This window comes from Adiantum capillus-veneris, chromosome 16 (genome assembly GCF_014529385.1).
Source record: "Adiantum capillus-veneris isolate H3 chromosome 16, ASM1452938v2, whole genome shotgun sequence".
Classification (NCBI taxonomy): domain Eukaryota; kingdom Viridiplantae; phylum Streptophyta; class Polypodiopsida; order Polypodiales; family Pteridaceae; genus Adiantum; species Adiantum capillus-veneris.
Genome location: NC_140946.1, coordinates 93594121 through 93619337, shown reverse-complemented (window position 1 = coordinate 93619337; position 25217 = coordinate 93594121). Strand labels below are relative to the sequence as shown.

The 25217-nt window shown below is 43.5% G+C and overlaps 1 protein-coding gene across 7 annotated transcripts; it reads left to right on the top strand.

Annotated features, from left to right (window-relative positions):
- Nucleotides 1-4970: 4970 nt before the first annotated feature.
- On the top strand, nucleotides 4971-23972 carry LOC147439476 (pentatricopeptide repeat-containing protein At2g13600-like). Of its 7 annotated transcripts, none has more exons than XR_015184598.1 (3): nucleotides 4971-5310; nucleotides 19933-22328; nucleotides 22745-23972. XR_015184598.1 is itself a non-coding variant. In XM_086485321.1 (3 exons), coding segments are annotated over exons 2-3 (1752 nt in total). In that variant the 5' UTR covers nucleotides 5175-5310; nucleotides 5510-5649; the 3' UTR covers nucleotides 21709-23972. The 7 variants fall into 7 exon arrangements, 2 of the variants coding, with proteins under 2 accessions (XP_086341446.1, XP_086341447.1); XR_015184601.1 differs by having other exon boundaries at nucleotides 19933-22877; nucleotides 22964-23972; XR_015184600.1 differs by having other exon boundaries at nucleotides 19933-22877; nucleotides 22960-23972.
- Nucleotides 23973-25217: the final 1245 nt, after the last annotated feature.

The window sequence follows — 25217 nt, the reverse complement described above, 5'->3', positions numbered from 1 at the left end:
CTCAACTAGCAGGTAACGGTAACCAACATAGTTAACCGTGTACAGAATGATGAGAATCAACTTGAAAAGTTGAATTTTTTCGCTACCGCATGGTAGATTGCGAAATTCTTTCCTTGAAAGTATAACGAGAATAGATCAAATTGTGATCTTCAATGCCTATGGGGTGATTTAGTAAGCACCCGCATCTTACCCCAAAATAGTGCGTCCATAGACACTCGTAGTGCTATAGAGAGAGCAAGAGATCCACACAAGGGAAAAACCTAGCTCTTATGGATAGCCATGCTGTCGCAATGATATGTTGCATCTAATATCCGTGGTAGAAATTAGCCGAGTTGAGTTTATGGTTATCAATAACTCAACTCGAGTGTCGCACTGAAACCATGTCATGCAAAAATGACACCCTAAACATCTGTAAGGACAAGACTCTTGCTTGTCCATTAACGTCGTTGTGTACTCCAATGGGTAGATCTGTTTGATCTTAAGAACAATCACCCAAGGAGTGCCAACAGTTGGGTTGTACCCGAGATCTGACAATGACTCTTAGTCAGCGTGTGTGGCTCATAGCCCTTATGGGAATTAGTGTTCAATCGACGAAACGGTGAAGACTAATGTAGAGGGTGTCATGCCCAATTTCTGGCTGAGAGTTAGAGCACCTTGGCTCATGCCGTCTCCCAAAGAAACATGTATCAAAATATTATTAAAAAGTTTTCATTATTCTTCAAGAGAATTAAGAAAGAGAGAGAGAACAAGAGCATGCTGAGCTGAGGAACTTTCCTTAAATTTTTAGAGTGTGTACACAGGCTGTGTGCTCTTTCGCATCTTATGCCTAAATTGCAACTTTCCTTAAATTTTTAGAGTGTGTACACAGGCTGTGTGCTCTTACGCATCTTATGCCTAAATTGCAACTTATCATATAAGCATTCCACAATTTTCCATTATGACTCTCTCATCGAGAGAGGTAATAGAAAAACAAAAAACTCAATCTAACCCACCTACCATCATGCAGGGGTCGTGATTGTATGAGGACAAGGTTTTATGCTCATAGCATAAGCCATACGAGAAAATTTCAATGTTCTAGATTTAGGTTCCTTTTAGTGTTGTTGTGTGTTGATAGCAACCAACAATCATATTAAACAATCCATTACTTAGTATGTCATTGACAGAGTTGCGCGTGTGATAGCGGAAGCGTAATTCATGAGGTGGTAGAATTGAATCCACCTAACTAGCATGTCTTGCATGTAGAATTGTAACCCTCAACGAGAGTGATGGCCGCAAACGTGAGAGCCAACAAAAGTGCCTTGCTGGCTTCACGTAAAGCTATCAAAGCACTTTGCTTTGCACAACATAGAATATTGTCTAAAATAAATGTGAAAATATGAAAAAACAAGCAAAACTTAAAATTGTCTAACCTGGTCATCTCGTTGTAACCAGTTGTCTTGAAATTCTGAAGGAAAAACTCGCTGGAAGATGGCTCATAGCCATAGGTGCTACGCGAGAGAGTTGTCGTGTACATCATATACCCCCTTTTTGCATGTAATGAAAGAACACGCTGACAAACTGACAAATTCCTCCAAGGTTTTATGCTCATAGCATAAGCCATACGAGAAAATTTCAATGCAAGATGCCGAATTGGAAGCCTTGCTTCCCTTAAGAACTTATGGAGTTCAGGCTTCTGGTAGGTTACTTGATTACGGCGCAGAGCTAGATGAACTGTGCACGGGAGTTAGCATATGTATTATTCATATACACCTACATGGAATTTAAAATCATGGAAATTTTTTCCCGATTCGTATGCTAAAATCATATTCCAAACTTTGGAAAGCGTGATGCCAAATACCAAAAGGGAAGCCTTGCTTCACATAAGTACTCATGTAGTTCTGATGCGGATAGCAAACAGATACTCTTGCCAGTTGACAAGGGCATTGCAAAAGAAAGTCGACCTTGTTGAGTATTCACAGCTAATCGACCATGTCAAATTGTATTATGTATTGAAAAATCAAAAGAAAAAAATTCGTGCAAAGTATGTACCTTGTACCTGATTGGCTGGATTATTGTAATCCTGAGGATTTGTAGACGGAGCTCTGCTCCTATGATGTCTTAGAAAAACTCGTCAGATCTTGCTTGCCGACAAACAACTTGCCTAGGAGCCATGTCCTAGCAAACTTGTTTTACAACTTCTTAAAATTGTAATTAAGGGTTGACCTTGCCGAATACCTGCACCTTACATGCCACAGGCCTTGCTTGTACCAGCATGCCATAGGCCTTGCTTGGACGTGAGGAACAAACATTGCCTAGGACCAAAAAATTCCAAGCCAAAATTGGGAATTCGACATTCATAACATTAGACCCTTGATGATATAAATTATTCGGCCAGTGATTGTGCTCATAGTCATTTAAGTTATCATATGGCATGCAAGAAAAATGTTCAAGACGTACCGAACATGCTCAAATTGCCCCATGCTGAGGACAAATATCACCAAAGAATAAGTTGGCATCCATGCCTTCGCTTGTCGTGCTTATAATGCAGAGAGATCTACAAAATTCAATGAAGTGATAATTGAAAACGTTAAAGGTGACGTGCTTACCTACTCTTAGAAGTCCACTTCAAACGGCGGAAACATGTCTTGGCTGCAAACCTTTTCGAATGTGATTCACTCGAATCGAAGAGAGTTTGAGGCATACAAACTTCATGAAATTTCTTGTTGTAGACATGTCATCCGAAAGCTACATCAGTCGTCGTTGCCCTTATTCCTTGCCTTGACAACTGCTTGGTCACTTTGGACTTTTTGCAATTGCTGCTCCCCTCAGACATTCAGCAAATGCAATTTCGACTCCAACCTTGGCCGCCTTCGATACACCATGGTCCCGGCCGATTCGGCAAGGAAAACGAGTCTCGGCCCTTGCAAATTGATAGGGACAAGGGGTGGAAGCATGGCATGGGCGGCCACTCCAGTGGAGACTTGGAGAAAAAGTAAAAAATAATTTATTTTTTAAAGACTTCTTCTGGCTATGGTGCTGCAGAGCATCGACGAGACCAAGAGTGGGAGCTTGTCTGCGATCCACTGCTCTGCAACACTCAGTGGTATGACGAGTTTTGCTCCCCATGGCCAGGCGACCTCAACGGCACCAAACATGCAGCAAAACTCTTTGGTCGACCCTGTTCTCCCTCCCCGACACAAGGGACACTACCCACGGTCCTCCATCTCGCCCGACACAGGCGGCCCTACCCGCGCTGTGGCTCGATTTCTTTCCCTTCAACCTTCTCGGCTTCGTCATGAAATTGCATGCACATGCATGCCTTGCATGCAATTCCCTGCGGCCTCAAAAGATCTTCCATCCTCTTTGTCGAGCCTTGATGAAACGCCATGCAACCATGCTGCACCTTTTTTGCTACGCGAGAGAGAGAGAGAGAGAGAGAGAGAGAGAGAGAGAGAGAGAGAGAAAAGAGAAAACCATGCCTTGAGAAATCCATCTTCTCCCCGCCATAGCTCCACCCTCCTTCCTCCTCTCCACCTTGCTCTGATACCAGTGAAAGGACAAGGGAACTAGAACATGCTCAACTCCACCCAGCCACGCCCTATATAGGCCCTTGGCCTTCTATATATAGGGACCCCCTTGGCTGCATGTCCGTCTTGGCCCTTGGCCCTGGCCCATGGCCGTGATTGGTCCTACCATTGTCCTAACAAATAGTGTGTAGCGGGTTGACTGTTGCTCTTGTAGAAGTCACAAGCCTGATTGAGTCGGATCCCTCACAAGTAGCTGAGAGGCAGAAAATGTGGGCAATGTTCCTTTTGATGCTACAAATGTAAGTGGAGCACAGAGGCGTGACAGTCTTTCAAAAGTAATGTTCAATGAGCGAGCAAGGAGAAGTGCAAGGCTCATGTTTGGAGATGATGACTCTGCCGATGAGAGTTTTGACAGCGACAACTAGGGCGATTTTTTGTAATGGAATGTAGTTTGTTCATATTTTTTTACCTTCAAATGTTGTTTTGCCTAAGTGGAGTTTGGTAGTTGATTGATCAACATTATAAGAGTTTGAGTTCCATGGTTTTTGTGAGTGTTGTGTTTATGTTCAATACTAAGGGGATTTGATGTTCAAAAATGCTACTGTTTTCTTGTATCCTCAATTTTTGACTATCGATGTCACCTCTGGTCTTGCATAATGAACTTAGACAGTGACCTCTTTGGATTTCTCGATGAGGTAGAGCATGTGACGACAATGCATGGAGTCTTGAAAGACAGGTGCAACCAGAATTTTTGCACTCTTTCTTTTCCTCAGAAGACCAGCTCACACTTGCCCAGTTTTCAGATTTTGAGTGAGTTTATTTTTTTTTGAATTTGGCTGTAAGGGGATTGCTGGACATAGGCTGCCCATGTTTTACTTTTAAAGACCCAGGCTTGGGCAGGTTACGGGCTGCCATGGGCAGTGTGTAAACGGCCTTAGCATTTCCACAGTGCCGTCTGAACCGGCCACAAACACGAGGTGGCGCCCAATTCGTGGCAGGACCACCTCGTCACTAATTGACACCTCCATTTGGAGGTGGGATCAATGGCTCACGATCATCGATTGATCGTGACCGTTGGATTGCCTACGGAATGCAAAAGATTCCCACTTTCTCGGATCCCGGACTTGAACCCACTACCCTCTCCCCCACGGGATTGACTCTAACCACTAGGCTAATGCGCGCTCGTTGAAAGGTGTGTGTGGGATAAGTTTATAGATCACGGCGTCGCGGACAAATTTACACCTAGTTCACACCTAGTTCGCACCGAGTTCACACCAAATTTGGTGTGGTGTGCAGGCCCTCCCCAGTTCACACAGTGTTCACGTCGTGTTCACACCGAGTTCACACCAAATTTGGTGTGGTGCACATATCTCGGAGTTCACGCTTAGTTCACACCTAGTTTAAATGTCGATCGGACGGCCAAGATTGCACCCGTCTCGCGACGCCTACTGTGGGCCATTGATCCCACCTCCCTCGGTAGGTGTCGTTTAGTGATGAGGGGAGGACCAGAATCTGCTACCCCCGAGCGCAGAAGGAGCAGGAGCTAGCTGCCAGCTCAGCGACGAAGTGGAGGTTTGTATGATGGGAGGCGTTGCTGGATAATTTTCTCGTCTTAGCTTGGAGCACCATCGTCTTCATCATGGAAAGCACTCTCCGGTGTCTTTCGCTGAGCGATACGGTCCATGAACGCGATGCCACACGCACATTACTCACAGAAGAAAGGCTTTTGACAGCAGAAAGAAGCTATCTCGATTTCTTTCCGCAGGAGCAATCCTCACTTGTGCAGATCAATCATGGCTGCGTGGTATGTTTCTCCCAACTCGCAAGAGCTGCTTCTTTCACTTGCTTGCCTGCATGCAGAGAGAGAGAGAGAGAGAGAGAGAGAGAGAGATCCAAACTATGATTTCCAGAAACTAGATTGCTTGGTCAATAGTGCGCTTGTGCAATACATTGTGCAATCAGCATCGTGTGGAAATTTATGTAAGATGGGCTCTCCCTCACAGGTGCAGTCAGCTGGTTGGATGAGTTGTAGTGCTTTTGCCTCCCTATTTTCCTCACTGTACATCAGGCATGGGAGTATCTCCAGCAGTGCAAGAGTGGAATAGTCAATCTATGGCAAAAGCACTCTCTTGCTCTCACAATTATGTAAGCAAATGGTTGATAGTAGCTCGTTCCTTTTGGCTTGGCTTCTAGGTCAAGTCTCTTCTACCACACATGGATATGATGGCAGATGCAGATGTGCCTTCTAGAAAGGAGGCAAAGAGAGGTCACAGCTAGCTTTGTGGCTGGGGTTCCGATGCATATCTAGATGTATGGTCACTTGTCTAGGTAGATATTTTAGATGTATTAGAACTTTTTCTTAAGGATTTTCACATTGTCTCTTGCTAACTCAAATGGTTTGTGACTGACTAGTTCTATTCCAAAGTCTTCTTCCTATGTAACAACTCTTTTTTTTGGACGTGAAGTCCTTCTTTGGGAATTTCAACTTCTGGATCCTAACTCAAGAGTCTACCACTTTCGGATCTGTGGATCTACTCCCAAACTCAGGGTGCGAAACCCTTGGGCTAATCTGGCTCTAGTTCCTCCGGGCGCTTTTCTCCTACAGAGGCTCGTGCTTTCTAGTGCTCCTACTCCCTCGCGGAGAGGAAGTACTCCTGCAAGCAAAAACTCAGAGATCAGAACATGAAAATGTTACCTTTGAAGTCTCAACACTCAAAATACAACTCGGTTCTAGAAAAAGCAACCTCCCGGAAGAGATTTCTATGCGGAGAATCTTCTCTTCTAATCCTACACACAAAAGAGGTGTGTTCTCAGGTTTCCTTCTCGTAAATCAGCCCCGTCTTATGTCTATGACGTTTATGGGCTGAAAACAGAGAAAAACAGCAACTTTTCGTGATGGAAACACCCCCCCGTAGGCACTTCGTCGCGATGGAACTCGCCTACTCGGTCTCGGCGACATCTGGTACACTCGGGGAAGCCGTGGGCATCACCAACGGCGTCGTCTTTGTGGCTGGAATCTGCAGTAGCATGTCGTCTCCTTCAATGCTGGCTTTTCTGGGTCCTTGAGAGTGAGAGCAAGGTTCGGTTTTATTTCCCCTAGCAGCAAGCAGGAATAGGGGATTCTACTTGCTTTTTCCTAGCAAGAATAGGGCAGGTGGGGGCCCCTCAGATAGAGAGAGGAGAGGTCGATTTTTTTCACTGGCTAAAAAGAGAGAGAAGATGGGGCGATAAGAATTTGCTACTTTGATTACCGGTTGGCTGCCCACTCCAGCCTCTTTTAAAATTGATATGATCCTGTTAAAAAAATCGTTAAAACCTTATAAGCTGAAAACAAATGCCTACATGGCACTTCCCAACCGTCCCTGGATGCAACCACATGCACAGATGTAATGCTGACATAAACCTTTTTACAGAAAAGCATCTGCTTTCTCGAAAAGAAACCCGCTTTCTAAAAAAGCATTTGTTTTCCCTCAAAAGTTTCCTGTGAACCCATCTTCATTCAAGTGCTTGCTCATCCTTGTGCATAATTCTAACACAGTTCAGAATTTCTTCCAGACTATGGAATATTTCCTTTCCATTGCCCCCCGTCACCCACCATGGGACGCATCAGGAATACCCATCACCTAGTTCTTTCTCACCGAACTTACAGTACAATCTCCTTCGCGATGCTCTCTGTCACCCAATCTATGACTTATCAGCGATGTCCGTTCCCGGATGGTCAAGTACTTCTTCTCGATGCTCTTTGTCTCCCATCCGATGGGACACATCAGAAGTACCTGTTCGTGGTGGCCTTACAGATATTCTTGTTCATAGTCTCGTCATTACTTTGAATGATGCACTAGAAATATTTGTACTCGGATGTCTCCAGTGAGAAACCCTTTCACTTATGATTCCAATATTTCATTAAAAAAAAAATTCAATGTCCCAAGCAAGAAAACCCTTCACTTATAAATCCAATAATTCATTTAGAATTATTTTTCTGTCAGATAAAGGTAATTTAGCAACATCCCTCTCTTATAAACAGTTGTCCTCAATTGTAGAGATCCAATTGGGCCTAGGAAGAAACCGGAAATTTTTTCAAAAGCTTGCTCAATGGTGAGTTGAGATAGGCCTTTCTCAAAAGAGAACTTTAAAATTCAATTAAAAAAAAAATCAATAATTCAATACTTACTGGTTTGAAAGTAAATGGGGTACTCGACTCTAATAGTAGAAATTCATGCTCTTCCTATAGTACCTTAGGATATCTTTTCACGAATCATCAATCTTACGAGTTACGTATGCAACTCGTCATTCGGTTCTTTTCACCAGATCGGAAGTTTCCTTATCCGAGAATCTGTTAACTCAATTCCGCTTTCTCAACCTCAAAAAGAATGATCTTCCTAAAAATCAATCTAGGTATATATTCTTGCGCCTAGTCATGTGCTATTAGACCTGAGGGTATAAACCCCTTCTATGCACCTGCATTGGGAATGCCAAAACATAGAGCATTAATCTCTTGTGAGATGTCTTTCTTTGGCAAACAGAGTTTGCCATTCCACCAGAGAAAGTTCTTATACTTGGCCTTTGCTTAGTGTAGGCCGATTGTTCCGATCCGAAGATCCCTTGTGCACAAAAACACTTCTTTTTGTCCTACGTGTGTTACTATTAGCATTGTTTTCCTGACGCCCATCAACGTCTCTTCCTTGCGGAGGTCATAAAAAATGTGTCACCTTGCAATGGCTTGCATAATTGTAGGCAAATTAGATTCTAGCCATAGCATTCTCTGAACATATATTCAAATTCAGTTCACAATAGAGCAAACCCGCTTTGGATCTCAGGGATGTTCTTCCATTTATGGTTAAGGCAATTCTTTCCGTCTTGGAAGTCACGACCTCATGCTTACACTAGCATTGTGCAAATAGTACTTGGCCTGCTTACGGAGAAGCATATGCTACAACCATAACTTGCTACTTTAGTGGTCAATCCATGTAGCGTACTTGATGATCAATGACCATCAGAAAAAATCTTAGTAGAGAAACTCAAAGCAACTGAACACATCTCACATAGAGATTCTCGTGTTGGAATATCATGGCACGCAAACAGGTGCTCAAGAGAGGTATCTCAAATGCCATTCCACTTCCTAAAAAGGAAGTTGGCTCACCTTGTTCTGGTTCACTCGATTGGTAGTCGACTCACCTTGACAACAAGGTCTGCATCTTTATGTGTTACCCATGTGTCGGAAGGTGTACATAATACTCATATCGTGCTACAGTTTTTGTGAACTCAGAAGATTTGAAGATCCTTAGAACGAAAACTCTGAATGTAATAACCCCTTGACTCGATCTAAGATCAAATCCGCTCATCGAGTAAACTGGTATTTTGTAACAAACTGCTGACGTGTCAAAGCCTAAAGAATGGAGCCAACTTACAGATGAGAGCAGAAACCCTAACCCTAATTTCTGCCAGAAATCCTAACTGTTGAAACCCTAACCCTAAAACCTGCAAACCCTAATTCTAGAAACCCTAAGAAGAACAAGCAACAGAAGAAGAAGTCCTACCAACTTATGGGGATCCCGTCCGATGGGGTCCCAAGTGGCATAAAGGCATTAAAAATAAAGCAGAACACACTCAAAAGACTTTGCACATCAAAATATGATGATGTGGCACCTGTACGGACGTCCCGGAATTCGCGGCGGATTTTTAGGGAAATCCCGAAATTTTAGGAAAGTGATTTTTTGGGGTCAGCTTTTCATATTTGATGCTTTTAGGCTTTGGGCCTTTAAATATGAGCCTTGGGGGCCCTCTCTGGCACTCTTCAGCGCGCAGATTGCAGAGGAGGTGCTTCCCGGCTGTTGTACTTTGCGAATCAGCAGTAATATAAAGAAATACCGAAAGGGGCGCCAAGGTTTGGGGCCAATACTCTCTGGGGTGGAATTTCGCCACTCCGTGTCTCTCTCTCTCTCTCTCTCTCTCTCTCTCTCTCTCTCTCTCTCAGTTCAGTTGTTATTGAACAGTTGTTATTGAAGTGCTAAAAGTCTGTTTAGTCTGTTCTTTTCTATTGGCACGTGGTGCCTGCCTTGTGACAGATTTCAAATCTGGAGTTGTGCAAGCACAGGCCAAAACCATCTCTTGTTCCTTCCCTCATAAAGAGAGTGTTCATTCACTTGTGTGAAAAACACTACCATATCTTCCCTAATGGGTAGGGGGTGTGGGCTCATAGGGTACTCAAGCTTAGTGAAAGCTTTTCTTTGCTTGAAATCTCGGAATGGTTCCTTGGTAATGTCCGACACGCAGTAGCAGGTAATCTATTAGAGAACTATCGGATACTAGATCAATTAGTGACCTTCCGGATGGTTTAGCAAACCAGTTCATCACAGAAAGCAATGCTCCAACTTGATCCTACTCTTATAAATACTTGAGAGTGATCAGTCCTGGTTAGATAAATGCATACTTCGTACGAAAAAGCAAAAGGCACTTATGATTTCCTCACAGATGTAACTTTGATCAAAGACCTGCCCTCTCACTTAAAGTTCGAGGGTCTTCTATTCAAATCTCAAGAATTGGATTGAATTTCCTTACTCCAAAACTTTCTCCGGATAGCAATGTATCCTTCAAGAGGAGGTAACAAAAATTTGTTGTGTCCATGTTCAATGGTTCCTGTTATGTCCCATTCACAGGTGTAAGGTGCAGCAGAAGTGAATGTTGATATTGCTCAAGATGAGTGCTCCGAACTGTGCTCAAGGGTCCCTTTTACTTACGTAAGGGAGAGCCTTCCGTTCCTTTAGAGAGAGAGTGCAATGATCACAAACAAAGTGAATGCTACTGTGAATGAAAGTGCTGAGACTAAGAGAAGCGAGAGAGAAGAATACGACACTAGACGGTTCTCAAACCCTCCTCCAAGGGCCCCCCTCTCTATGGCGAGAGAGGTCTATGCTATTGATTGCACAAATCTGGTACAATGGTCTAAATGCAATGGACTTGCTGACGATGTCGACGACAATGGTGACGATGACGAGGACAAGCTGAAATCTGAAAATGCCCGGGCTGAACTTTTGAAATCTGCAAAACGTGGACTTTCTTCTGACCTCTGACACTGTATCGGTGAGGACAGCGATGGCGACGATGCGTTGAAAACGTAGATGCTGAAATCTGTGGACAGCGCTGAATCTGAAAACGCTGGCTGATTCGACTGTACGGCGTGGATCTGCTGCGGGTAGGTGAGATCTGCAAGGCTAAGGGCTGAATCTGTGGTGTCTAAGTGCTGAAAATTGAAAACGCTGATATGATGGGGCTGAATTGATGCCGGAAACTGCAAACACCAGGCTAGGTCTGCAACTGAAAAACGCCAAGTTGATCTGCTAGCAAAAACGCTAGGCTTGATCTGTAGCCAAAAACGCTATCTGCTCTGTAGAAAACGCTAGGGTCTCTTGCCGGTCTTGCTGAGAAGGTGCACTGCAAGTTGCTCGAACTTCTTTTGCCTCTTTTGCTAAAAAGTTCTAGCGCTAGGTTTCTTTTATAGAGACTTAGCAAATTTGCCCTACTCACTTTTTCAACAAACTCACTTATTGAATAATAAGTGAAAAATGAGTAAATTGGGAAAATGGGTTCTATGCACTGTAAAATGCTTATGGTGGGTACTGAATGTCATGTTGATGATCATGTTGTGTGCAACCTGAGGATATGCAACTATTCTAAGTGCCTGGACATAGATGTTCATGTGACATCCCCTCCTTTTCAAAGTGAGGTACTGGTACCGAGCTGTATGGCGTCGAAGATTGCCCCGACAACTCTTGGAATCCTGCGAAGAACTCTTCACCGGCCCACTCTAATGCGTGGGTCGTACGATACTTGAACTTCATGAAGGTTTGCAATGCTTGCTTCTTTGGGCCGCGCCGAAAGCGACAAAGTGATCTGTGGCGGCTTCAATGCTTCAACTGCGTCTATGGTTGTGGGTCCACCTTCATCAAGAATCTCCGAAGAGGAAAATTCCTGAAACCATTTCCAACATAAAACCATAAACATACCCATTCCATGGAGAGTAACTGGAAAACTACTATTCTTCCTAAAAGACTGCGCATGCAATGCAGATGAACAAAGTGACGGAGTGTCAAAGCGATCACCAAACACACACAAAAAGTGGGATCGAAACTTGACTTTTTGACCTAAAGAAATGCTTGCCATGGAAACCCTAGCATATTATATCTTGAAATTTCTCAATATCCCTCAGTAGATGCCTCTTCTCGAGCTGATAACCTTGGAGGTCCGGTGTGATTGTTGTCTTGGGACTACTATCGCCGCCAGAGATACACTCTGTCCAAGAGCTGATGGACCATGCTGTGGTCGGCTAGGACCTTATGGAAGGAATCTAACCCTAATTTTGGTGCAGGTTACAGGATGGAAAGTCGATCAACTTTTTGAGCTCGATTGATGTCGAGATTGCTTTTGAGTTCTGTTTGAGAACTTGTTTGGTGATCCTGTTTGGAATTTGTTTGAAATAGATTGTATGTTACGTGACACATCCCAACCCTATGTGTCCGTGGACAAGCTACACCACAGCAGAGTTCAATCAGTTCAGTCAAGTCTAGATTAGCAGTGATCTGGCACTTTTGTGAGTCTATTCGTAGACCGTGCATGCCCAGTCACTTAGCATAGATGCATATCCTCCGGTTGCACACAGCATGATCATCGGAATTCCCATCAGAATCCATTAGCATCAGTTAGGGGAATTTTCCAGTGCATTTAGCCTATTTTCCTATTTATTGGGATTTTCACTTATTATTTTTAAGTGACTTTCCAACAAAAGTAGGTAGTGCAATTTTGCTAAGTTAATATATAAGCAAACCCAAGTTAGCACTTTCTGGCAGAAGAGGCAGCAGGAGCTTCCCGCTCAACAGGTCACCTCTCAGCAGTACCCCCCCAGAAGCCTGGCGTTTTGGTTTTCCATCCTCGCCTACAACATCAGAGCCCTAGCGCTTTGGATACAGAGATCAGCCGGCGTTTCGTACCGCGGCAACACCAGATCCCCCGCATCCTTCCCCCCTTGCATCATCGCCAAGACCATCAGCATTGTAGCATTTTGCTCACCAAACCTCAGCACCAACATCAGCGTTTTCAGCCCATGCACTATCGCCAGCAAGACAGATCCCTTCAGCGTTTTTGTTCAAGTATTCGAACCCTTCCAGACCAGCGTTTTCAGCATTATAGCACCTGCTGTGGCAGCGTTTTTCAGCCAAGGAACTCTCTCCAAAAACGCAACCTAAAGAGCAGCAGCATCAGCATTTTCATCCTCAGCATGACCCCCGACATTGCCAATCATTTTCAGCCATCAAGACAGCAATAGAACCGCCAGTTTCAGCCCCGAAACAGTCCATAAATTCAGCCACCAAGAAGATCACAGATATCAGCCTAAGTCGCCGTCATCATCATCGGCATAGTCCCATTGCATCAATCCATTGCATACGCCTTGTACACTTTTGTGCAATCAAAGATTAGACCACTCTCGCCGACGAGAGTGGGGCCTTCGGAGGAGGGTTTTACAACCTCTCGGGTGTCGTATCTCTTCTCTCTCCTTCTCTCAGTATCATTCACTTGCACGCACAATATCCACTCACTTTGTTCGTGATCATAGCACTCTCCATAAGACGGAATGCTCTCTCTTTCCCTAAGAACTAAAAGGAACCTTGAGCAATAAAGATGACTAATCTTGAGAAAATACAACATTCATTCCGCTGCACCTAACATTGTATATGTTTTGAACCTGTCTTGGTGTCGATTTGAAATGTTTGACTCTGGTTTTAATACTTGTTTCAATGATTGGTGATTTTACTCTCGGGTGGAGTAGTGAGAAATGTTGTTTTGTGAAACGAACGAGGAGATAGGATCTCCCAGCTACATAGACCGCCTACAGATACGCGTCGGACGAACCACCCGACCATAGCCACCATCCGGCAGCTCCCCCGTGCTGGGCCAGCGTCCGAGGATGTAGGCATGCACCTGTAAGACCGGGCGTCCCATACCACCCGGCCTCACCTCCTCGAGGTGATCTCGCGCACTCCTAGCCTCGCGGGCTAACCACTGGTACTCTGCCAGTGGGGTCGATAACTGCAAATGAGGCCTTGGCCTCCCTTCTATAATAATGGCCGGCCACACTAGCCGGGTTCACACTACGTCTGCCCGGACACTGGACGTCCATCCCGACGGCATCTGGGCTAGATCCCCTCTCCTGTGAGCGGGACATAACATACTTCCCCCCTTAAGAACCATTGATGTCCTCATCAATGAAGTGGGGATACTGAGCCTTCAAAGCTCTAACAGGTTCCCAAGTAGCAAACCTTTCAAATTGACCCTTCCATTTAATTAAGTATTCGTCATAAGCCTTTTTGCGAGAATGACAGGTACGATGATCCAAAACTGCTTCTAGTTCTCGAGGAATATACTCAGTTTGCATATCTTGCCATACATTTTCCTCGATAGGCATGACAACAGCTTCGCCCAATTTCACTTTAAGGCGGCTGACATGAAACACTGGATGTACACTAACATCCGAAGGAAGAGCCAGTTTGTAGGCAACTTGGCCAATTTTCTTTGTGATCAGGAACGGACCACAATATCTAGCTGAAAGCTTATAATGCTTTCCTGTTCGCATAGTCTTGGAATCCTTGGGTATCTTCATGTTAGGTGCAGCGGAATGCATGTTGTATTTTCTCAAGATTAGTGATCTTTATTGCTCAAGGTTCCTTTTAGTTCTTTAGGGAAAGAGAGAGCTTTCCGTCTTGTAGAGTGCTGTGGTCACGAACAAAGTGAGTGGATATTGTGCGTGCAAGTGAATGAGACTGAGAGAAGGAGAGAGAAGAGATATGACACCCAAGAGGTTGTAAAACCCTCCTCCGAAGGCCCCACTCTCGTCGGCGAGAGTGGTCTATTCTTTGATTGCACAAAGGTGTACAATGCGTATGCAATGGACTGATGCAATGGGACTATGCCGATGACGACGACTACTTGATGGCTGAAATCTGGGATCTTCGAGTTCGGGGACTGTTTCGGTGGCTGAAAATGACTGTTTTGGCTGCGTTTTCTTGGCTGAAAAATGAGGTTTCTTAGGGCTGAAAACTGATGGTCTTTACGAGATGAATCTGCTACACTTTAGGTGAATGATGCCGATCTTAATTTGTTGCTGACATCCAAAAACGCCAGGGGCTGAAATTGGTCCTTCTGTCGCCGGGGTTCTGCAAATGCAAAAACGCTAGGCTGATTTGCTGTGTCGTGATGACGCCGGGGTTGATCTGCTGTGCACAAATCGCCAAGGCTGATCTGATGCAAAAACGCTAGGTCTTCTGTGGAGAAAACGCCAGAGTAGTCGCGGGGGTTGGTCTTGCTGAGAAGTTGCCTGTTGAGCAAGGTGCTCCTGCTGCCTCTTCTGCCAGAAAGTGTGAACTTTGGTTTGCTTATATATTAACTTAGCAAAATTGCCCTACCTACTTTTGTTGGAAAGTCACTTAAAAATAATAAGTGAAAATAACCAATAAATAGGAAAATAGGCTAAATGCACTGGAAAATTCCCCCAATTGATGCTAATGGATTCTGATGGGAATTCCGATGATCATGCTATGTGCAACCGGAGGATATGCATCTATGCTAAGTGACTGGGCATGCACGGTCTACGAATAGACTCACAAAAGTGCCAGATCACTGCTATTCTAACTTGATCGGATTGACTGAACCCTACTGTGGTGTAGCTTGTCCACGGACACATAGGGTTGGGATGTGTCACGTGACACTTCAAATAGACTCATTGTCCCACATCTAGAGTCCTTGGAGATCTCTTTTGATTAGCATAAGTAGTGACTCGATCACGAGCCGTTCTTATGCTATCCTTGGCCAATTCGAGCATTTCCTGCATGTCATACAGGAAATCACGAGCTTGGCAGTCCTTGACTTTCTCTAAGCCAATAGCAATCGGGGATTTAGGCTCAAATCCTTACATCAACATGAACGGGCTAAATCCAATAGCAGAATGCTTGCTACTATTATAGGCAAACTCTAACTGTGGAAGATACCTTTCCCAGTCATACTGCCTATGAGAGACATAGGCTCTCAACATATCCTCTAACGTCTGATTCATCCTCTCAGTTTGTTCGTCGGACTCTGGATGGTCAGAAGACGACATACTCAACTTCGTCTGAAGGTGAGCAAAGACATCTCGCCAAAATCGGCCAGTGAACTTAGTATCTCGATCACTGACGATATCTTCTGGGAGACCATACAACTTATAAAGCTGATCGACAAATAAAACCGCCAACTCATGGCTTTTTACTGTCGACTTCGTTGGTATAAACTTCGCCATTTTTGTGAGTCTATCGACCACAACCCAAATAGCGTCATTGGCCCGACTAGTATTAGGCAAACCAACGATGAAATCCATGGAAATACTCTGCCACTTGGCATCTGGGATTTCCAATGGGTGTAGCGGGCCAGCTTTCCTAAGGCGCTCTGCCTTATTGACCTGACACTGAGTGCATCTCTTCACATAGCTCTCTATGTAAGAGCGCATTTTTGGCCAATAGAAATATCGCTTGACCAAAGCCAAAGTTCTTTGGATGCCTGGGTGCCCAGTGCTAGGAACATCATGGCATTCGCACAAAATCCTTTGTCGAATCTCATCGATTTCCGGCACGCAGACTTTACCATTTCTAAACAATAGTCCACCTCTAATGGAATATTTTCGTTGTCTCGTCTCTCCAGCACGACTCACTTGGGTCTCCGGACCACCCAAGCCTGTATGCGAGTCATGCCCCGCTTCGACCTCGTTCCATATCTTGCCAAAATGGCCATCAGAACGACATAGCCCTAGGAGAGAGAGATAGAAATCCGTCGAGATTTCAGCCATAGACGTCCTGCTGAGCGCATTGGCAACTCGATTGTTGGATCCTTTTCTATAACGGATCTCAAAGTCAAACTCTTGCATAAGCTCAACCCATCTAACCTTCCGGCCTCTGAGATCACCCTGATCACAGACATAGCGCAAGGAATGATGATCTGTTCATGCAACAAACGTAGAGCCATACAAGTAATGCCGCCATTTCCTCAGGGCGTGGACTAAGGCGTAAAGCTCCTTTTTTCCGTTGGATAACGCATCTCAGCGTCAGAAAGCTTCTTACTTTCAAACGCAACAGGACGTTCATCCTGGTATAATGCCGCACCAATAGCATAATCACTAGCATCCATTTAAACCACAAACGGTTTGCTAGGATCCACAATGTGCAATATTGGCGCAGTAGTCACCAAGTGCTTTAGTGTCCGAAAGCTCTCGTCGAGACGCTCATTCCAGACAACAGGGGGATCACCTTTACGATGAGGACTCGGAGTAATCCTTGATAAACTTGCGAAAGAATCCAGTAAAGCCTAAAAAGGACTTTACTTGGCGCACATTCTTGAGAATGGGCCAATTTCGCACTTTATCCAACTTTTCAGGGTCGACGCGAATTCCATCGCGAGTAATGATGTGACCCAAGTACAGAAGCTCTTTCTTAAAGAATTCACACTTAGAAGCCTTAGCGTAAAGCTTCTCAGTTCTCAGTACTTCGAGAACAGTGCGTATATGCACTAGTTGCTCAGGCAAACTTCGGCTGTAGATCAAGTTATCATCGAGAAATACAACAACGAAGTTGCCTAAAAATGGTCTCAGCAGATCATTATCATCTGCTGGAACGTAGCTGGAGCATTGGTCAAACCAAAAGGCAAGACCAAAAACTCGTAGTGACCATAATGCGTATGGAAGCCTGTCTTAGGAATATCTTCCAGTTTGATCCGTATCTGATGATAGCCTGATCGCAGATCTATCTTCGTAAAATACAACGCTCCATGGAGGATACTTGTTCTTGACAGTGAATTTATTCAACCCCTTGTAGTCCACGTAGAAGCGCATAGTGTTATCCTTCTTTCGAGAAAGTAGCACAGGCGCTCTCCATGGGGATTTGCTAGGCTGAACAAAACCCCTATCGAGATAATCCTTCAGCTGTCGCTGAATCTCGTCCTCCTCGGTTTTACTAAACCGATAGGGTTGCTTTGAGAAGGGCTGACTACCAGCCACCAACTCAATGCCATGATCTACTCCTCTCGAAGACGGCAAGCCAGGAGGTAGATCATCAGGAAAACATCCTTGAAATCAGTCATGATTTCTTGGATAAGGTTGGATTCGTCGGAATCCCCAAGTTCAACAGAAGAACATGAAATATTTTTACGAAATTCAGTGAGACAGAAGTACCAAGCACTAATGAATCAAACCAGGCAGATGGTACACATTGATAAAAGTCAACATCAGAAGACTGTATTTCTTCATACATTTCCAAAGCAGTAATAACTGGTATTGCAAAACCATTACTTCTGATTACAAAGCAACACAGATACATGAGGCATGTTTTGCTTAACAAAAACAAGAGAGTGATGTACATAGTCTATATACAATAAGTCTTGTTTATCATAAAACCATGGAATTTCTAAAATAACATCTGCTCTGTCCAGGCGCATGATGTGGAAATCCAGGTTCTCTTTGTAATCAGCCAGCTCGAGCGACAAGTCTGGAACCATCCGATTCCATATATCCGTATCCACGCCACGAGCCATCTTCACGCGATACTCATGGTCACTGTTCTGCGTCCGCAGGTTCAGTTTCTGCACCAATTTTGCATCCACAAAATTGTGTGAGCTTCCATTATCAAGGAGTGCGGTCATGTCGTGACCATTGATCTTCCCGAGGAAACGGAGAAGATCGTGCTTACCAAACACTTTGGTGCTAAAAGTACAATTTGTGCATGAACTGTGTGCTAAATGATGGATTTCAACTTGAACAACATCAAAGTTACCTGAGATCTCGTGAATCTGAACCGAAGGACGGCCTTGCGGTTTCTGCATCTTTTTCTTCTTAGGGCAATCCTTGATTTGGTGGCCCGTCTGGCCACATCCGAAGCAAGCCCCCTTCTTCACTGCCTCAGCAACTGAAGCATTCCTGGCTTTCTTCTTCTCCTGAGAAGATCTTGGCGGTGATTTGGACTAATGCTGGAATCAGGGTCACTTCCTCGAAGCACCCTCACCGGATTGATGGTCTGTAGTTCTTTTCTTCTCATAATTCGCTCCATTTATTAAATGGAACGTCCTCGCCTTTGCCAGTGCATCCTCGACGTCAGTCGGGGCTTTATCCTTAATCAAGGCCCAACGGTAGTCCTCATGCAATCCCAACAGATACATGTGCACGGCGTGCGTAGAATCCACCTTGCAAAAGGTGAGTGCCTCTTTGAAAGCTGTCGTATATTTATCAAAAGACAGAGTTCTCATCGAAAGACTCTGCAGTTTGGCATAAGCTTTTAAAGGGTCCATTTTGGCGAAATCCCTCTTGAATTTCACGCAAAAGTCAGTCCTTTGCCTTTGTCCATTGTCTTTCTGTTGGTTTCTTCAGTAAGCAGACTGCCTTCTACACCTGCTATGGTCAAACCATCTGGAGGTGCAGAATTACTCAAAGCTGTGCAAAAAGTGTCCCAACTTTCTGGCAATGTGATCAACAGGAACATAGCTCTAACAGGTTCATCTCGTCTGCTACATTGAAGTAAACGCTTTCTGCCAAAGTCAGCATAATGGTAGAAAGTGCCAATTCATCCATTTCGCTCCATTGGCATTTTCGTCCATATCTTGTGGTTTTATCCCCTTGAGCTTTATAGGTTTTATGTGCTTCTTTTGTACCAACACATGCCAAATCTGCTTCTTCCACAATGGGAAATTGGTTCCATCTGTGCAAGAGAGGGTATGCAATTATGACCGGCATGGACATGCACGTCCTGCTAGAGGCTCACAAGGGTGCCAGGCTAGGTCCTAAGCTATGACTGTTTCTAGACTATAGCAGAAGCTTGTCCACGTGGGGCAACTGCAATGCACACGTGACATAGTTTCTTCTAATCCATCATCTTCATCATCCTTCTTCTGTGCTTCCTCAGCTCCATGGTTCCAGATGGTACTAATTGGTGGGTATTGGCCCGCCGACCTTGAGCAGCCGGTTGCCCTATCTTTCAAAGGCACCTGTCATCTTCTCTTTTCCATGGGTGGCCAAGGCACGTTTTACCCTCTTTAGGCCCCTGGTCTTTTTCTATTTTCAGTTTGTGCCCATGTGGCTAGTTGTATATGGATCGTTAGGTTTTTCTTCTGTAGTAAGTGGGCTGGATTTTATGTATCTAGGAGGGGAGAAAGTAATAAATTTTCTTGATTGCGAAGTTGAAGTTTGAACACTGAAGATTATGTTGATGTGCAGCTTGAATATCCTGATTATAAATGATCTCATGAATGGTGAAAAAGTTTTGTCGTCATGTTCTGTTTTCCTTTAATTATCAGAAAGGACGTTCGTGAAGGTTTTGCACTTTGCCTTTTCTCTTTTAACACAGAGATTAAGTGTGATGCATCACAGACCGACTTGAGCTTTGCAACTTCCAGGCAAGTCTCCAGCAATTCGTTTAAAGATCAAAGCTGGTTTCAAGAAGAGCTACAAATAGTGGAATTGAAAGTTGCAGAATATATTATAGCCGATAAGGAACAGAATCAAGTAAGCGAAGGCGAAAAGGAGCAAGAGGTTACTTATAATAAACAGCACTTAGTAAAGCAAAATGCTTGTGATCCTATCATCCTTGTGTCTTTACTGAAGGATTGTGTCAAGCAAAACAATTTTCATAAAGGTAGTAGATTACATGCTGAAGCTGTCAAATGGAGCTTGCTTGAATGCAATACTTATGTGGGCAACACTCTAATCAATTTCTATGCAAAATGTGGGATGCTCGCAAAAGCTCAGCAAGTATTTGATCAGCTTACTGTTAAGGATGTTGTTTCCTGGAACACACTTATTACTGGCTATGCACACTATGAACATGATGAAGCAGCACTCGAGTGTTTTGAGTGCATGTTGCGGGAAGGCCTTTCTCCAAGTGCAGTCACCTTCACATGTGTTCTGAAAGCTTGTACCAGCTTGGGTGATGCCATTAAGGGTGAAGAAATACATGCTGCTATTATAAGAGAGAGGACTTTCGAGAAGAATGTCTTTGTTGGTAGCACGCTGATTAATATGTATGCAAAATCTGGTGCACTGGAAAAGGCTCAAGACGTGTTTGATGGCCTTCCCACTCGTAACTTAGTTTCGTGGAATGCGCTTATTGCAGGGTACACACAACAGGGGCGGGTTGAAGGAGCTTTAAACCATTTCTATCGAATGCAAGAGGAGGGTATTTCCCCAGATGCAGTGACCTTCGTATGTAGCTTGAAGGCTTGTGGTAGCACAGGCACTATACAGAAAGGGAAGATTCTACATGCGCAAGTCTTCAGACTGGGTCTTTTAGAAACAAACATTCTGGCAGGCAATTCATTAATAGATATGTATGCCAAGTGTGGCCTATTAGAAGAAGCACAACAGGTGTTTGACAAGCTTCCAGTTGTGGATGTCATCTCATGGACTTCTCTTATTGCTGGTTATGCCCATCATCTACATGATGAGGATGCAGTAAACTGTTATGAGCGTATGCGATCAGAGGGCTTCACACCAGATGATGTCACCTTTGTGTGTATCTTGAAGGCCTGTGGCAGCATTGGAGACTCTTGTCAGGGCCAAGAGATACACTGTGAGGTTGTCAAAGAGGGCTGGCTGGAAAATAACATCTCTCTTGGCAATGCTTTGGTAAATTTGTATGCCAATTGTGGCATGATTATTGAAGCACAAGAAGTATTTGACCACATGCGAGCACGGAATGTGGTTTCGTGGAACATACTTTTGGGTGGATATAGCCAGCTTGGAGAGGATGAAATTGTTTTCAGATCATTTAAAGAATTGATCAGAGAAGCTATAGAGCCAGATTTGATCACATTTTCCACTGTACTGAACACGTGTAGCCAAAGGGGCTTACTTGACAAGGCAGAAGCGTACTTTGAAAGTATGAATTTACATCATCATATTGATCCTAGTTTAGAACACCGAGCTTGCATGGTTGATCTTTTTTGCCGTGCAGGCCACCTAGAGAAAGCGCTGGCAGTAATCGAGGACATGCCTGTTTTGGCCAGTTCAACCGTCTGGTTTAGTGTTGTGTTTGCATGTCAAAATTTGGAAGCGATGAGGCTTGTACAAACTATTTTCCAGCATGCGGCACTAAGTGATATTTCAGCTTATATATGTGTCAGCAATGTCTATGCAGCATCTGAGTGAAATTGCGACACTGGCAGTTTAACCATGGAATGTTTGATGAATGAATGTCATGTGAGGCTACAGCTCGGTAAGAGATGGTAATTTCTTTCGTCTCACAGACCTTGGAGGCAACATTGAGAGCATGGTTCTTTCGGTTTCAAAAACAGCAAGTGAATTTTCAGTGCTATTGTCGGAAGGTAGTCCATTTATAATGATGGCCACATGATTGACTTGTCCTTGTGCTCTTTCTCTTACATGAGTGTCACATCACAGCTGCTTATTTCTAGCACACCAGTATTCAAACAGCTGTCCCAGAAAACAGGGCGGTGCATCTGCTGCATCAGACTTGGAAAACATTAACCAGCAACAGAAGGAGATGGCATTGATCGTACATATATATTCTGAACAAAAGAACATCCTTACATGGCGAATACAGGCATCCCGCTATGCCCTCTTTCTCTTTGTGAACATCATTCCAGAGGCTCCTCAGACTCATGATCAGATTCACAAGGATACTGTCCAATTGTACATATAGTATATTAATGGCATAGAGTTGGACCCCTAGATCATGAAGGGGAACAGAGGGAGTCAACTTTGGCATGGATCACGTCCTGATCTTCACTGAGGAGGTCACTTTTCAGGCAAGTGTTTTTCCATGAATGCATAGGTAACACTCATCTTGTCAGCTGCATATCCAAGACCCAATACTCCACTTGTTGTCTATGGCCATTCTCAAAGATCCAACACAGTGACTACAAGCTCGCAGTAACTAATGATGCCATCCGTTATAGCAAGACCAAGGAGAGCAAGCTTGGTGATAGCAATTGAGAGCATTTTAAATTCCCGCTGAAAATGCACTTTATGACCTCCATAACACACATTGCACGGGACTATCTATTTATTGTTCTAGGCTAACGCTAGGTTCCCGCTGTATAAGCCTATCCTATGTTTGTAGTCTTTTAATATTGTTGTTTTTTTTGTTATCGGCTATATTTATCATCAAGACATGGTAAGTTGATCTTGGTAGGTTTTTGAGACCCTTTGGAACTGTTTGCAGTATCCCATGAGCACATTGAATCGAATTTGGTTGTCTTGAAGAACAATTTTGATGAGGAGATGGGAAATCGATCAGTAAGAAGAGATGATCAAAGGCACCGGTCGTTTCATTTAGTAGGGCGGTGTAGGAAGCTGTAAGAGAAGATGTGTATGTGTTTTGATTGAATAAATGCATGATCCTCCCTCTATTCAAGAATCCGTGCTTTTTTTTATCAGCCAGATTGTCTGATGCTACAGCAGAAAGGGTGAAGGAGCCATGTCACTGGCAGAAGTTCTACATGTACGTGTGCGCGGCTCACACAGTTGGAAGAAGTGCACACTGAGACTAGTGACTATATTCTTTAAGGAAGCCACCATGCTAAGGTTGCAGTATGTGCCGAGTGCAATGCAGTTCATGTAGCTCAAGGCTGTGAGTTCTAACTTAGACTTTGAAACTTTGAGGCAAATTAACCGCATTTGTTGCTTGATTGCAGGTAAAGTAAAAGATTTACGCTATGATAGCAACATTTGAGATGGACGAGCCAGCACTGCTATTAGCTGCCCTATGGTCCATACAGAAAAGCTTGATCAATTGGACTATGCACGTGGTGCAGACTTGGAACATTTCTGTGCCAGCAAAAAGCAAACCACTTGTCGTGCCAAGGAAAGAAGCAAAACAAAAAAATGAAGGTAATCAGCTTGCCAGCAAAAGACAAAGCAAGCTCGGTCATTGCAAAACAATACTGTGGGTTAATGTGCTTCTATGTACGCCAAATGTGGGAATGTTTCAAGAGGCGAAGCTCAGAAATCAAAACTTCATTTGAGATCTCTGTTCTGGTACATGTTTTCAGCACCTAAATTGAGATGCTTTGTGGCCTCATTTTTGGAACAAAGATTTGGTCAGAGGCACCTGCATTTCGTACAATTGCAAGGCAAGGTTGTTATAGAACACCGTGGTGCTTGACCTGCTCGTGTGGATGAGTATGTCCAGTGCGGGGCTGTTTGAGAGAGACGGGGGGAGCTCATCGAACTCTTCTCATCTCTTAAAATACAATGGATTGCGGAATGTGCACACAAAGGGAAAGCTGAGCATTCCTTTCGCTCATCCTTCTGTTTCTGTCTGGACTTTGGTTCACTTTTTACTTTGTTTGTGTTGAGTCCACTATTTGTATCAGATAACAACTCATTATCTTGTTCTCGATGCAATCTTGGGCTTCCATTAATGTGAGATATTGATATTTCTTTGTCAAGATTGGCATAGTTTGCTTTTGCGTTTGTTTCATTGATTTTTTCCTTTGATATCTCTTTTGTCGACTCAAGTTCAAATGAGAAAGCTTGTTAGGTGAAGTAAACTTCCAACTTATAACGGTTGTGATCTTTCAATGCAAGAGGTTATCTTGAAATGTTAAGACTTTTGTAAGTCTTGGTTTGAAGTGCCATCCTAAATTACCATTTTTGTATATCGTTTGGGAGTTCCACAAAAATCCTATCAAACTTAGATTCACAATTGTTTCTTTTGACACCTCTCTAACATAGGTTTTCAAATGGCTTAGTTATTGTTTCAAAGCCATTCTGCCTACTTTACAGAAGCTTTGGAAAAATCTTTTGAACGATGCAGAGGTAGCGATGTTGTTGTGCCTCTTTAGACATTTCAAACTCCCTTGGGTTTGGAAGTAGATATCTATGATAAACATCTTGAACCGGAGTATGCCAATCTAAATATCATCCGAATGCCCCACATTTCTTTAAACATCTCTCTTTTTGCAAAATGGTGTCTTTTGTTCTCAACTATTTAGATTTTCTCGTCTTTGTTCTAGTATATCTGCTTTTATTGTTTAGAAGTGCCATCTTATTTCTTTACCTTGAGAAAGTATACTCATTCAAAAGAATCTTGAAAAACATTTGTTTATATTTTTATTGTAGTAAGTTTATTTTCAACATTTCTTCCTTTCGAATATTGAAGACACTCGATAATAAACTCAATAAAAGTGGAAAGCCTAAAATCCCACTTATTGTTTGACTTAGTAACAGCCTAATTTTGTGTTTAGATCTTTTGAGCTTTTAGTATTTTCAATCTTACTTGACAAATGCTAGCCTTTGTCATGGCGGAGTATGCCTATCACAATTGAAGGGTGATAGAAATTGAGTTTTTTGGTTTATAGAGTACATTCAAATCATGATTGAACTCTATACAAACCTCTATCTACTAATGGGCACTTTTGACATGAGTAGGAATGTCATAGCTATTGTCCAGGCTATGCACGATAAAGGTGATTATCTTTTTCTTCCTACTTGGACAAGCAACGAAGTTAACTTTGTACTACTTTGGTTATGCTTTGCCTCTTTTAGGTAGGTTCGTAGTAGTATTCAATTCTTGTATTTAGCTTGTAACATTAAGATTTGAAAATTTGTTCTTTTAGAAGTTGTGTGGTCTAAATTAATCAAGGATTTAGTCATTCTGATGTCTTATCCTTGCTAGTTTAAAATTGAGCACT